The sequence below is a fragment of the Pelodiscus sinensis genome, chromosome 3, assembly GCF_049634645.1.
Source record: "Pelodiscus sinensis isolate JC-2024 chromosome 3, ASM4963464v1, whole genome shotgun sequence".
Taxonomy (NCBI): domain Eukaryota; kingdom Metazoa; phylum Chordata; order Testudines; family Trionychidae; genus Pelodiscus; species Pelodiscus sinensis.
Window position 1 is genome coordinate 2196520 of NC_134713.1, and position 13740 is coordinate 2210259.

A 13740-nucleotide genomic window follows, 5' to 3' on the forward strand; every position below is an offset into this window, starting at 1 on the left:
CACACACGCACACACCCACATGCACACGCGCGCGCACACACGCACACGCACGCACACACCCCCCCCACACACCGACCCGCGCGCACACACGCACACCCACACGCGCGCGCACACACACGCACACACCCACATGCACACGCGTGCACACACACGCACACACGCACACGCACACACCCCCCCACACACACCCACACGCACGCGCGCACACACACGCACACACCCACATGCACACGCGCGCACACACACGCACACGCGCACACGCACACACCCCCCCACACACCCGCACACACCCACACGCACGCGCGCACACACCCGCACACACACACACGCACGCACACACACACACGCACACGCACGCGCGCACACACGCACATTCCCCGCACCGCTGGGTTTCTAGCGCCAGGGCAGTGGCTGCCCACGAGAGGATTTGCTGTTTCTCTCCACACGCCGCCGCTTTTATTCACTCTTGTGGCCGAGCCGAACGAGGCAGAGTCTCGGATCCACAGGTGTCCGCGGCCCGGCTCGTCCATCGCCGGGAGGGGGCGGGGGGGGCCGTCGGGGCAGGAGGCGGCTTCGGGGACTCAGCGCCGGGGGGTTCGGCGCGCGCCGGGGGGCGGCCGGGCCCGCACTTTGCTCCGCAGCGTGGAGAGGGTTCGCTTGAGGCAGGCGAGGAGCCGCCTGAGACACGGGGCTCTGCTCCTCGCCGGGGAGGGCGGCCTCGGGCCGGAGGCCTGCGGGGGGGAGCCCTCGGGGCTGCCCGGTGCTACCGGCCCCGCTGGCGAAAGCCCGGTCGTGCTGGTGGCCACGGACACCGTGGTCGGGAGCCTGCCGGGAGCCTTTCTCCCCTTCCCGCCCCGCGCCCGTCTGCCGGCGGGCAGGAGCCACATCACCGGCACGCCGAGGCTGGACGCGGGGCCCGCGTCTCCCGGAGCCCCGCGCGGGGGGACCCCAGGGGGTCTTCTGGGCGAGTCGGCCCCGGCCGAGCCGGCGGGTCTCCGGCGCCGCTTCTTGCACTTGCGGCAGACTCGGGCGCGGGGCTGGTCCCTGCAGACACCGGGAGGCGCCGTCCCGTGGAGCCCGGGTGGAGCCGCCGCGTCCCGGAGGCCAAGCAGCTCCCCCGAGACTTGAGTCCCCCGCGATTTGTGACTCCCCGCTGCTCCGGGGGGCGGGCCGGCCGAGACGTGTCCTGCCCCGGGCCTGGCGCTGCTCAGCACCCCCATCAGGCGCCGGAGCTGCAGGTGGTGCGCGACCTGCCCGGCGACCAGCGCGGCGAGGGTGGCGCTTGTGCGCTGCCAGGAGCCGGGGGGCTCGGGGGCAGCCTGGGGGTCTGGGCTCCTGGGCAGAGCTGCACGGTCTTGGCCTGCCCCTCTCCCCGGCCTCAGGCCTTCTCCGGAGACCCCCTTCCTCTCCACGTGCGGCTCCAGCGTCTCCCCGCTCCCTGCGGCGCCGGCCGCGCTCCGGGGGACGTGGAGAGTCGCCGTGAGCGTCTGCTCTGTCCCGTCGGGCCCCGGAGGGGGCGATGTCGGAGCCGCCCCCGCCCGCAGGTCACAGGGCTCGGGGCTCGCCCGGCCGCCTGCCGCGCCATCGCTGCCGCCCGTCCCCGGCGTTGGGGGGCGCCGGGAGCCCGAGGAGCCGGCGCTTTGCCCCTGGGTCTGCCACGCTGGGCGATGGGCTGGGGGTTCCCCCCCTCTCGCGGCCCCCGGATACTTCCGGGAGTACAACCGGGCCAGCTGCCGCCTTGTGTCCGCGGGCAGGGCCGGTGCCTCCATCCCCCTCTCGGCGGGGGCCCCGGCAGGCCGGTGACCGGACTGAGCCTTCCAGGAGGGCGGCGAGAGATCCGGCGCCACGCCCCCGCCGTGCGGAGGAGACAGCCGGCCGCTCTGCCCCGGGACGGGCGCCGTGAACTCCCCCCGGGAATCCTGCACCCTCCGGGGCAGCCCCCATCTCTGCTGCACCTGCAGCTTGACCAGGTGGAGCTCCAGCCGCTTCCTGGTGTCTCTCCGCAGGAAGCGCAGCTCCCCGCGGCGGAGAACCACCTCGACCCGGGGCCTCCAGGCGCAGGGCGGGGGCCCCGGGGCCCGGCTGCCCCCCCCGGGCCTTCCACGGGGCGTCGGGCCTCCCCCGCTCCTGCGTGGCCAGCAGGAGATCGGTCTCCATCTCTCCGGGCTCCGGGCCAGCTCTCCGGGCTGGGACGGGGGGAGGCGGCTTTGCCGGCGGCTCTGGGGCCGGGGGGGGCAGCCCCCATCGCGTGGCGAGCTGCATTCGCCTTCCGGGGGGGCTGAGAGGGGGGGCTGGGGCCCGCCCCCTCGCTGGGGATGCTGCCGCCCCGCCCTCCCCCGGCTCTCCAGGGGGCTGGGGCGGCCAGGCCAGGATGGGCTCTCCGGGAAAGGCGGCGCTTCTGTGCGACTCGCCCACCAGCCGCGGAAACGCCTTTCTTTGGATCTCCAGGCATTTCTGGGCCACGTGGCCCTGCAACTTGGCCGCCACCGTGGACACGCGCCTGGCCGGGCTGGGGTCAGGGGCTGGCACAGCCCTGGGGGCCTTTGGGGGCGGGGGCCCCGTGGGGCAGACACAGGGCTCCTGGCTCCCTTGGCCACGTCGGGGTCTAGAGTCGGCTCTCGGGGGCGGGGGGAGCTGTGCTGGAAATCCACGGGTGGGCGGAGCTGGGAGTAAGTCCCACGGCTGCTCGGTGTCCCGCCCCCCCAGCACTGGCTGCCCTGGGGTGGGGGGTTGTGGTGCTGGAGGCAGGAGAGGCCTGGGGGGCTTCCGGGGGGCTGGGAAGTCCTGCTCTTGCTGGGTTCTCCCTGTGCGCCCAGGATGCTCCAGCTCCTCCCACGCAGGACGGTCCGGCTCCTCCCACGCAGCACGGCCCGGGCGGGGCACCCTGCTCGGGACGAACATCTCCGCGGGGTGTCCCTCCGGCGGGGGCCCAGCGGGGCGGCTGGGGGCCACCTGGGCCAGCGACTCCGTGGACAGGGTGAGCGCTCCCGGCTGGCTCGCCAGGTGCTCGTGGTGGAGGCTGGAGTCGAAGGCAGGGGCCGACGGCTGGGCCCGACCCGCGGGCTGCTCCGGACGGTCTCGCCGGCTCGGGACACGAGGCCTGGGGAGAGGCGGGGGTGGGGTGGGACGCGAGGGGCCTTCCCAGCCCACGACAGACACGGTCTCCCCCGCGCGGCAGAGGGACAGCGACCAGCGCTGGGAGGCTTCGCGCAGGGCAACGCAGCTGGACCCGCAGGGGACGGAGGAGCTGGAGTCCCAGGAGGAAGAGGAGAGCGAGCTCCCGGCGAGCGTGCTCACGCTGGGCCTGCGGGAGAGAGCAGATGGGCAGAGGGGAGGCGGCGTGTGGGTGGAGGGGACTCAGGGGGGTGGCGCCCCACACGCTGCCCCACGGCAATCAGCTGGGTAACAGCGCTGAGAGGGGAAAAGGCAGCACTGGGTCTATAACCTTCCCCGCAGGCACACGTACAGCCCCTAGCACACGGGCCTAGCGTGGCTGGGGGCCTCGCGCGATTCTAATAGAAAGATTGGCTAATAAAAAGTGTGTGTGTGTGTGTGTGTGTGTGAGAGAGAGACACACACACACACACACACACACACACACACACACACACACACAACCTACTACTGCTACCAGTCAATGGAGTTTCTCCCTCGGGGGAGGTCTGTGCGATGGGCCTGAACGTCCTGGGTTTGACCCCAGTTGATGCGCCATGGCTGGGGCATGTCATGGGATGTGCCGCTGTTCCTAGCAGCCCCTCTCTGTCACCAGCTCCCTGGCTTTCTCTGCCCAGCCTGCTCCTGCCCAGCTGGGCCGGCCTGCCATCCCTTCCCGGCGCTGGGCTCTTCCTCCAGAGGCAGCCTGTGGTGTGCCTAGCCCGCCCGGCCACCTCCCCTGCCAGTGCGGTGGGGCAGACACCCCCTCGGGCTGCCGCGCGGTCGGTGTCCATCGCGGGGAGCAGGGGACGGCTCCAGACAGCCGCCTGCCGGGGACGTTGCTGTGCGGACGGGTTGGATCCGCTCCCAGCCCTCGCCTGTGTCTTTGCCTTGCGCTGCGGATGGGCCCTCAGGGGTCCCTGGCCGGGGAAGCGAAAGCCTCTTAGGGGCTTTTCCCTGCTATCTTAGGATCCGGGAGTGTCTGGTTTTCCCTGCCCCCTCCCCTCTGCATTCACTCCCCCACCATCCCCCCCAGCAGCCCCGAGTCTGGTGCCCCCCTGCATTGCCTTACGGTATCAGCACTTCCTCCAGGTGCCTGGCCACGTCCTGGATCCTCTCCTCCACAAGCCGGAGGCCGCGAGCCAGGGTGAGCGTCTCCAGCGGCACGTGGCAGCTGGGGACAGAGAGAGCAGAGCGCTGAGGGCAGGCCCGGCCGCAGACCCGCACTTATCCGGGGCGGCTCTGAAAGTCTCCTGCCCCTTCCGCAGGGAGGTAGAGTCGAGCCTGGCTGGTGCTGGCGAGGGGGTGGCTGGACTGGGAGGTGAGCCCGGGCTAGTGCCGACAAGGTGAGCACGTACCCTGCTGGCAGCATGGCTCCTGTCCCTGCGACAGCAGAGTGTTAGCATCGAGGATAACGGCCTACTACCGCTACCAAGTAATGGAGCCACCTCTGCTTTCTGCTGCAGGGATGAGGGTCCCGGTTTGAAATGCTGCTGGGAAGGGGCGTTACACAAAGCTGCCCTGTCCCCTCACCCTGAACGGTCTGCGACCTCGCCCTGCCCACGGTGCCAGAAAGGCCTCTCCGCCGCACGCCCCTGTGTGCACGGGGCTGCTCCCACGAGGCATTTTCTCCCCCCTTGGCAAGGGAACATGGGCCAGTCCAGTCCACACAATCTACCCCCCCTCTCATTGGCAGCATGGTGCGAGAGGATGGGAATGAACCACTGTGCGGTGCCTGGGGGGGGTTGGAGATGGCTCCTGGGAACGATTCCCGAGGAGATAACGGCTCTCCTGGCCCATCGGTCAGGGCAGAGAGGGGCTGGGTGGGGGGAAATGCAGGAGGCCAGTCCAGAGGAGGGGCCTGGGCCAGGCAGGGTTTTGGGGGGCCTTGCTCACCATGTCCCTGGGGATTGACAGGCCCCCTCCAGCTGCTCCTCACTGCATCCAGAAGCTGCCAGAAGTGAGACATAGAGAGACACTGGGCGGCCTGGAGACCTGGCTCTCCCGAGCCCCGTGGTCTGGGGCGGCCTGTGACCAGAGCCCAGCCAGAGCCCTGGCACCACTCCAGGCACGGAGGGACCAGACCCGCTCTGCGTGGCATGGGGCCCACGTCGGCCACCACAGCTGGGGGGTCGGGGACTTACCCTTCAGCGCCTGTCGGGGTCTGCGCCTCGTCCTCCTCGGCGGGGCCTGCCACACGCAGAGAGAAAGCAGCCGGGTCAGGAGCGAGGCAGTGAGGCTGGGCGGGCAGTGAGCCCTGCGCCAGGGGAGAGCCACGGGGCCCTGGGCAGCAGTCCCTAGTGGGAAGTGCTGCACCAGGGCACAGCATGGCCGCCTGCAGCCGACACAGGCCACCCAACACAACCACACGGGCTGCCATGGACAATCCAGGGCCTGGAGAAGCTGCCACTGCGGGTGCCCAGAGCCGGCGGCGTTTCTAAGCCTTGCAGGAGGGAGCCGGCAGAGAACCCTTCGGGCCAGTGGGGCTGGGGCGGGGCCAGGCCGGGCGAGTCCAGCTGGAAGGGGGCCTGTGACTCAGGTGTGAGGGCGCAGTTGGGGTCCCCCGATTCTGCACCCCCGGAGCAGACAGAACAGTCTCCAGCAGCCAGCGGAACAGAGAGGGGGTTCTTGATTTTCCAGAATACAGCCCAGCACAGGCGTGAGGTGGCATTGGGGGGGGGGGGCTGGGATGCCCCAGATCCCTGAAGGCCGGTGCCTGGGGCCCTCGTCTCCAAGCCCCCTCCCTAGGCGGCTCCAGCATGTTTCCAGCTCCAAGCTAACTCTTCCTCCCCCCACGTACTTCCTTTGTGCCCCCCCCCCCCGAACCAGTCAGGGCAGTGTCTGGCCCCCCTGCTGGGCCGTGCTCAGGGCCAGAGCCAGTAGGGGGCAGCCCAAGCCTAGCAACCAGCAAGATGCCCCCCAACATCACATCGGGCTGGAGAGAGGCGGCTGCAGCATAAGCACCGTGTGCGGGAAAAGGCTTTCTTTCTCCACTCTGGACCGACAAAGTGCTGAGTCGGCAAAACACGGCAGCCATTTTTATGCAAATTAGGCATGGGATATTTAAATCCCTGCCTCATTTGCAGTGTCAACCTGCCTACGCTGCATCCCTCTGCCGGCAGTCTAGACACACCTGCAGGGATCAGTGACTGGCGGAAGACAGGGACCGGGAGGGGGGGGGGATGGAGACGGGGGGGGGCTATGGGGGGGAATGCAGAGAGGCAAACAGCAGGTCCCGGGGATCTGTCTGGAGCCAGGGCTGCCCACCAGACTCCGAATCCATCCAGCCGAAGGGGGCGCAGGAAAGCGGTTGAATGTGCAGCCCAGTCGGTTCCACCCAACGCTGAGTGCGCTCGGGGGTGACTCCGCGCTGGGCGGTACGGAAACACGGTGTGTTCGGATGGGCCCCGTTCGCCACATCCTCTCTCCGGGGCTCGCTGTAGCACCGCCCTGCCCCCAGCACGAGTCGCCCGCCGGCCGCCTCGGGTCACTAGTCCATCTGCTGCAGCCTGAGATTTGCTGCCCAGCCATAGACACTAGTGAGCAGGCCGGTTATCTGACGTCAGCATCTGGCCCTGGAGCGGCCGCGGGAATCCTGCCCCAGCCCTGGCGTCTGGCACTAGGGCGGATGTCGATAACGGCAGAGGGCTCCGAGGAGCCCTACGAATGCCCGAAGGGACAGGAAACCTGCCTTCCAGGGCGAGACTCTAGGCGCTCGGTCTGCAGCTGAAAGAGGCCAAAGAGGTTCCGGGGAGGTCTGATTAAAAGTCTTTACACACCGCAAGGGGACCGGAGAATTACAACTGGGCTGCTCAGCCCTGCAGAGCAAGGTCCAACATGGCCCAAGGGCCGGAAGCTGAAGCCAGACAAAGCGGACTAGAACCAAGGGGTTGATTTTTAACAGGCAGAGTAATTAACCATGGGAATCATTTACCAGGGGTCGCGGGGGATTCTCCATAGCGGGCCATTTTTAAAAGCAAGACTGGGCATGTCGATAATCGCCCTGCTCTGGGAATTATCTGGGGGAGTGTTTAGCGGGTGCCACGCCGGGGATCAGACTGGGAGTTCACCGGGGGCCCCTCTGTCCTTAGGATCAGAGAACCATAGAGCTGGAAGAGACCTCAGGAGGCATCGAGTCCAGCCCCCTGCCCCAGGCAGGACCAATCCAACTCAATCAACCCAGCCAGGGCTTGGTCCAGCTGGGACTTAAACACCTCTAGGGATGGAGATTCCATCCTCCCTAGGGAACCCATCCCAGGGCTTCCCACCCGCCTAGTGAAATAGGACTCTGAAAAACGACACTTTCCAAAAGTCAGGGTTTGGCCAAACGTGTCATCTCAGCCAAAAATGAAATCAGGTTTATTTGTTGGGACCCATTTTCCATTAACCCTTTAAATTGCCTGGAACTATATTCCTGTCCTTGAATTCTTTACTGATAGAATCCCAGCCCAGCTTCTCCGGTATTTTTGACTACCAGGCCTATCAAAACCCGGGTCAATCGCTTGTCCTTGTTTGAATATTGACACAACTTTGGCCCTTTCTCAGTCTCCTGGAATTCCCTCTGGAACCCCAGATGTAGTAAAAATTCACCCCCCTGGGCCATGGACCGCCTGAGCCAGCTCTTTCAGGACTCTTGGGTGTCGACAATCCAGGCCTGCTGGTTTCAAAACCCTTCTGGCTGGTTCCTGCGTCCAGCCTCCCCACCTTCCCTCTTACCTCTGGTCTGGCGAGCCTCATCGCGGCGTAGAAGGCGAGAAACAGCAGCGCGAGTCTCAGGACCGGCAGGCAGGAGGCGGAGTTCAGATGGAGGAGGAGGGAACTCACGCCCCCCATCGCAGACAGAGCGTCAGAGACACGCTCAAGCCTGCAACAAGGAGCCAGGCTCCGTCTGATGCTCTGGCATCGGGCAGGCGCTGATGTCGCCTCTCGAGGTCAGAATGGGGCTGCCCCCCGTCATCTCCCCCAGCCTGTGAGCTGTCACTGCTGTGATTGGCTCAGGAGAGGGGGCGGGGCAGCGCCCCAAGGGAGCTGAGCTGCTGAGCTCAGAGCAGGGCAGGAGAGAGGCTGTCGGGCTCCCAGGGAAACCCTGGGTCTCTATGGCCCTCGAGTCCCTGGGCAAAGGAACTTTCCCTGCTTGGGGGATTCACAGACCCTGTGACTCAGGCAGAGTCTCCCAGCCTGGGGCGAGACGCAGCCCTGACCTGAGTCCCCTGGAGCTCTGAGGGCAGAGCAATGAGCCTGGCACTGCCAGCCCAGCAGTCCAGACCAGGAGCTCCCCCCGCACCCCCAAATCATGCCATTGGCTTCAGAATGGGGGGAAAGAAAACGCATCTCGGCTCCAGGACGCTTCATGTGCCTGCTGGGGTCTGAGCCTGGAGGGGCTTTTGCAACTTCTCTTTGCAACCAACAGGGCCTGAGATTGGCTATAAAATAAAATAAAGCCGAGGTTCTCCCATATCACGGGATCGTAAGAATCCTCATTCCTTATCTAATGCTTCCCAGCAGCAGTTTTTAACACATTTTACAAAGGAGGTCGGCAGTGTTGATGAGGGGAAACTGAGGCACCATGCAGGGCAGTGACTTGCTCAAGGCCGCCCATCAGGACAGTAGCAGAGCCAGGACCAGCACCTCAGAGCGTGGACCTCGGGGGACTATCAACTGGCCACGGCGCATGCAAAGTGAGAGGTCACAGTCACTACACTGCTGTGGGGTGGGGTGGGTATTTCGGGCTCTTCCCATGGCAGTGGGGAAGTTACACGCGTGGCCCTGTGACCTGAGAGGCTGCTGGCTCAGGGGTGTCATTATGAACATGAGTTCCTCGCGGGGGTGTATCTGAGTTCCTGTCAGGCCTCAGCACGAGTTACCTGCCCCATCTCCCCATGTCCCTGTGGGGAAGAGGACAAGCCCCTGACGGCCAGGCAGCATGCTGACACACTGCGACGGTCAGGAAGCCTTTGACAAGGTCCCTCCCCAAAAGCTCTTGAGCAAAGGGAGCTGACCTGGGATAAGGGGACGGTTCTCTCCCGGGCTGGTCACCGGTTAGAAGACAGGAAACAAGGGGTAGGAAGAAATGGGCAGTTTTCAGAGTGGACAGAGGTAACTAGAGGGATCCCACAGGGGTCTGTGCTGGACCAACCCTATTCAAGCTGTTTATAAATGGTCTGGAGAAAGGGGTTAGCAGAGAGGTGGCAAAAGCTGTAGATGCTCTAAAACTGCCCGAGGTAGTTGAGTCCAAAGTAGACTGCAAAGAGCTACAAAGGGACCTCACAGAACTGGGACCCAGAATGGCAGATGAAATTCTGTGTTGATAAATGCAAAGTAACGCACATTGGGGGGCAAAACTCCAAAGTACGTCTCAAAGGCTGGGGTCCACGTTAGCTGTGACCACGTGGGAGACAGATCTTGGAGTCACTGTGGAAAGCTCTTTGAATCTATCCACTCAATGTGCAGCAACAGCCGATAAAGCAGTGGTCCCCAATCATTTGAGGTTGCCGGGCACCAGGGGGCGTGGCCATTCGCCCACCGGGCGCCAGAGGGCGGGGACACTTGCACGCCCGGGGGTGGGGCCCCCCCATAGCCGCGTGCCCAGGGGCGGGACCCCCCCATGTGCCATGTGCCTGGGGGCGGCGCCCCACCCCCAAGCACTGCGCACCCCCTCCAAGCGCTGCACTCGCTCCCCCCCAAGTGCTGCACGCCCGGGGCCGGCGCTCCCGCCCCAAGCACCGCGTGCCCAGAGCCTGGGCAGCCTATCCACGGTGCTCCTGGGGCCGGCTCCAGTACCATGCATGCACCACGTGCCTGGGGCGAGGCCAGCCCCGAGCACTTGGCGGGCGCACACAAATGCCCCCACGGACGCCATGGTGCCCGCGAGCACCGTGTTGGGGACCACACGATAAAGCAAACCGCATGGGTATGTCTACACTAGTCCTCTAGTTCGAACTGGGGGGCTAGTGTAGGCATACCCCATGATGGGAATCATTAAGAAAGGGATAGGGAAGGAGACAGAGAAATCATATTGCCTAGATAAATGCATGGTACGCCCACATCTTGAATACTGCATACAGATGCAGTCGCACCAGATCAGAACAGATATATTGGCATTGGAAAAGGTTGAGAAAAGGATAATACAAATTATTAGGTTAGGGCCACGTTTCTCAAACTGTGGGTTCCAACCTGCCAGGCGGTCGCGATCAACTTAGAGGGGAGTCGCGGAATCACAACGTTTGAGAACCCCTGGGTTAGGGGTATGGAACACCTTCCGAATGAGGAGAGAGAAATAAGACAGACGTTTCTCAGCTTGGAAAAGAGATGCCTAAGGGGGGATAGGATAAAGGTCTATAAAATCATGACTGAGAAAGTAAACAAGGAAGTGTTCTTTGCTTCTTCTCATACCATAAGAACTAGAGGTCACCAAATGAAATTAATAGGCAGCAAGTTTAAAATGAACTTCAGTCAGTGCCCAGTCAACCTGTGGAACTCCTTGCCAGAGGATGTTGTAAAGGCCAAATCTACCTGTGATGTCATAATGCTGCTCAGTTCTCCAGTCTTCCGTGGAGTCTGCATGGACAGGCAGGGCAGACGTCACACGGTGAGCTGGCCCAGCCGGAGCCCCTGTGTTCAGACAGAGAGGGGTTCTGGGGGGAGAGGAGTCAGGCAGCCGTCCAGCCTTTCCATCTCTAGGATGATTCTGTCACTTGCTCCAGGGGCAGCTCGCCGGATCCATGACCAGTGTCTGACAGGAAGCGTGGCCTCTTCTCAGTGATGGAGGGTTATTCCCCAGGCTTTCAGGGCACCCGTCTGTTTCTAGGCGTCTTTGCAGGTTCTGGGTTTGTACAGAAAAAAGGGCACGAAAAATCAACGGTGGAGATCCAACATTTGAGAACAGGCCAGCCACTGCCGGGTTCTTCCCATGCACCGAGTAGCCCCCAGGCGTCACTGGCGAGCCGTGTGTGACGTGGGTTCTACCCAGGGCAGCCCTGTGGAGCTGTTAGTCTCTGCGATGTCACAGGCCTGCTCCGTTTTAGCGTTACAGGCGAACCTGGCGACCCCGCAGACGTTGCCCTTGTTTCCCGTTGTGCGTGCGGCTCCTTTGCCCCTGGACGTCACTTTGGCCCCATCAGCGCAAGAGCATGAAGCATTCGGAGGGACGAGGCCTGGCTCGGGGAGGGCTTCCCAAACGCACTGCCCGATACCGTCAGCAGCGAGGCCGGGCAACGGGGCCCCAATGCAGGGGTCACGTTTGCTGCCTTCACGGCCTCCCTTGGCAAGCTCTGTTGCCTGAGATGGGCCACACCCCCGCTCCTTTTCAGGGTGTCTGCAGCAGGGCCTGTCGGCCTGCCCCCTTCACAGCGTCAGCCGGGCCAGTGGGAGCTGCAGCAGAAATGCCCTTTGCCTGTTTCCCGTCGGTTCCCAGAACACCCTGGAGTTTGGGATCTTGCCCTGCAGGGAGCGTGAGCCGGGGGTAGGAATTCCTGGCCAACGAGCCGGACTCCTTGTTTGGAAAGTCGCCGGCCAGCCTGGCGCCCTGCGAATCCCTGGGGAGTCGCTCAGGGGAAGAGCTAACTCCTCAGCCCTGAAACCCCCTAGAGAGCCCCGTGTTTGGGCGCTGATTGACCCCAGCAGACTCCAGAGATCCCCTCCCGATACGGGATTTCTTACCGGCCCAAGAGCCTGCTTTGGAAAGCTCCCTCCCCCGCTCCTGTGCTCTCCTTTTCCCTCCCCCAGGCCGGGTGGCTCACGGCCAGGCCGAATTCCCTCCCTGGTTTTCTTAGCAGCTTCCAGTTGTTCAGTGGTTTCCCCTTCGCCTTAATGCTCCCCCATTGTCTGTCCCCGGCTGTGCCCCGCTGGGTGCTTAGAGCCGTCTCCTCTCCTTGGGGGGTGGCCCCTGGCTGGCTGGTTGTGTCACCTCCCTGTAGCCCGGGGCCCAGTTGTCCGCACACCAGCTCTCAAAGGGGCGGGGGGGGGGGGCGAACACCAGACTTTCCTCCCCCCCCCCGTTTCCCAAATCCCTCTCTGCAGTGACAAAGCCTTTCCCTCGCGCAGAGGCAGCCCCCCCCTCGCTGCTGCTGGGTTAGATCAGGCCCGTGTGTCGGGGGGCAGCAGAACCCGTCGGACCGGCCCGTGGAACGAGGCCTGGGGGTTCCCTGCTCATCGCCGTGGCAACCCCCGTCAGCGTCAGCCCAAGGTTGAAACTGACCGACTGACACAAGCGGATGCCGGGGGGGTGGGGGGGGGGCAGGTCTCTGGGGCGGCCCAGGTGGCTGGATCTGACCCAGGCCTGCCCTGCTGGGGCCGCAGGCTCTCGGGGGGCCTGGCCACATCATCCAGGTGGGCACCGCTCAGTGCTCACCGCCCCGCTGGAGGAGGGGCCCAGCCTGCCCCCCTCCCCGGCCGGCTGTGGGAGGGGCACCGGACCCCCTGGGCCGTGTCAGAGAGCGGGAGGGACGGCAGCCTCCAAGGGGACTCAGGCTTCCCCACAGGGTGCCAAGCGCTGGGCTGCTCTGAGCCCTCCTCCCCTCGTGCCTGGGCACAGCCCTGCCCAGAGCCCTGTGGGACAGGGCCCCCCAGGGGACACTCCCAGGGGTCACAGCAGGGGAACGTTGGAGCCTTGCTCAGAATGGCCACAGATGGCTGGCGAGCCAGCGGCTCCCAGGGGTGAGCCCATCTCTACCCAAGGGGGACATTCCCCTTCGCCGGGTAACCCCACCGCTGCCCACGCGAGGCAGCTCACCCCTTCCCCGGCAGCAGTGGGTGCTGGCCGGCTGTGTTCTCCGGAAGCCAGGCACTTGGGCAGTCCCCCAGGAGAGATTCAAGTGATGAGCAGAGTGCCCACAGCCGGCAGCAGGGGGTTCTCCAGGTGGTGCACATCTGCACATGCCTCGGTGCACAGAACAAACTTTATTCCGCACATGTATGGAAAAATGAGAGGGAACATTGCTGGCCAGTGTCCCAGGCAGGATGCAGGCCGGCTGGACTCTAGGCTGGGCCTGTCTTGAGCATTTCTCCGTGGGCGGCGTGTTTGTGAGAACCCAGCACCTTGGACAGCAGCAGCCTGTGACCCGCACTGCGGGGACTCTCCTCTGGACAGCCGTGCACAGGGTGACTGAGCTGCAGCCGCAGGGCTGTGCTGGCTCAGGGCGTGTGTGGCCGGGAGGAGGGGGAGGGAAGGGCCAGGCGGGGCTGGGTGCGGCTGCACTGCGCTCTGCGCTCGGGGCTGCCAGTCCCGGCCTCGTGGGCTCCGTGGGCCCCAGCCCAGGCGTGAGCGTCCCCACGGCTTTGTGCACCTGTGTGCGATGGCCGGGTCACACGGCCGGACCGGCAGGGCTGTGGGTATCACAGGCAGGGGGAGGCTCTGCCTTCCCAAACCGCCAGCCTGGCCCTCTAGACTCCGCCCCCAGAACCCGACTGTGGATGTACGGGGGGGGGGGGGGAGTGTTGCTGCCCCCAAGCGCCCCACCCCTGAGCTCCAGGACCGGGGAGGCTGGAGACGTGCACCACTCCACCTCCCCGTGGTGTGGGGGCGTGGCCGGCTCGGCTCCCGTGGGGGTGGGGTCTGGACAGAAGGGGCGGGGCTAGGGGCGGGCTGGG

General features: G+C 65.0%; 1 protein-coding gene across 1 annotated transcript; it reads right to left on the minus strand.

Annotated features, from left to right (window-relative positions):
* Positions 1 to 1545: 1545 nt before the first annotated feature.
* Positions 1546 to 8618, minus strand: LOC142827534 (uncharacterized). Its single transcript, XM_075923137.1, has 5 exons — positions 7870 to 8618; positions 5298 to 5343; positions 5050 to 5104; positions 4226 to 4327; positions 1546 to 3304 (listed from the first exon to the last, which is right to left on the minus strand). The coding sequence occupies exons 1-5, from the start codon at positions 7984 to 7986 to the stop codon at positions 1546 to 1548; spliced, it is 2079 nt and encodes a 692-aa protein (XP_075779252.1). The 5' UTR covers positions 7987 to 8618.
* Between the last annotated feature and the right edge of the window lie 5122 nt (positions 8619 to 13740).

Coding starts and splice junctions, on each gene's coding strand:
- LOC142827534 (XM_075923137.1), bottom strand. CDS start 7,986: ATGGGGGGCGTGAGTTCCCTCCTCCTCCATCTGAACTCCGCCTCCTGC. Junction 5,105..5,297: donor ACCCCGACAGGCGCTGAAGG/GTAAGTCCCCGA, acceptor CACTTCTGGCAG/CTTCTGGATGCAGTGAGGAG. Junction 3,305..4,225: donor CTGGAGGAAGTGCTGATACC/GTAAGGCAATGC, acceptor TCTCTCCCGCAG/GCCCAGCGTGAGCACGCTCG.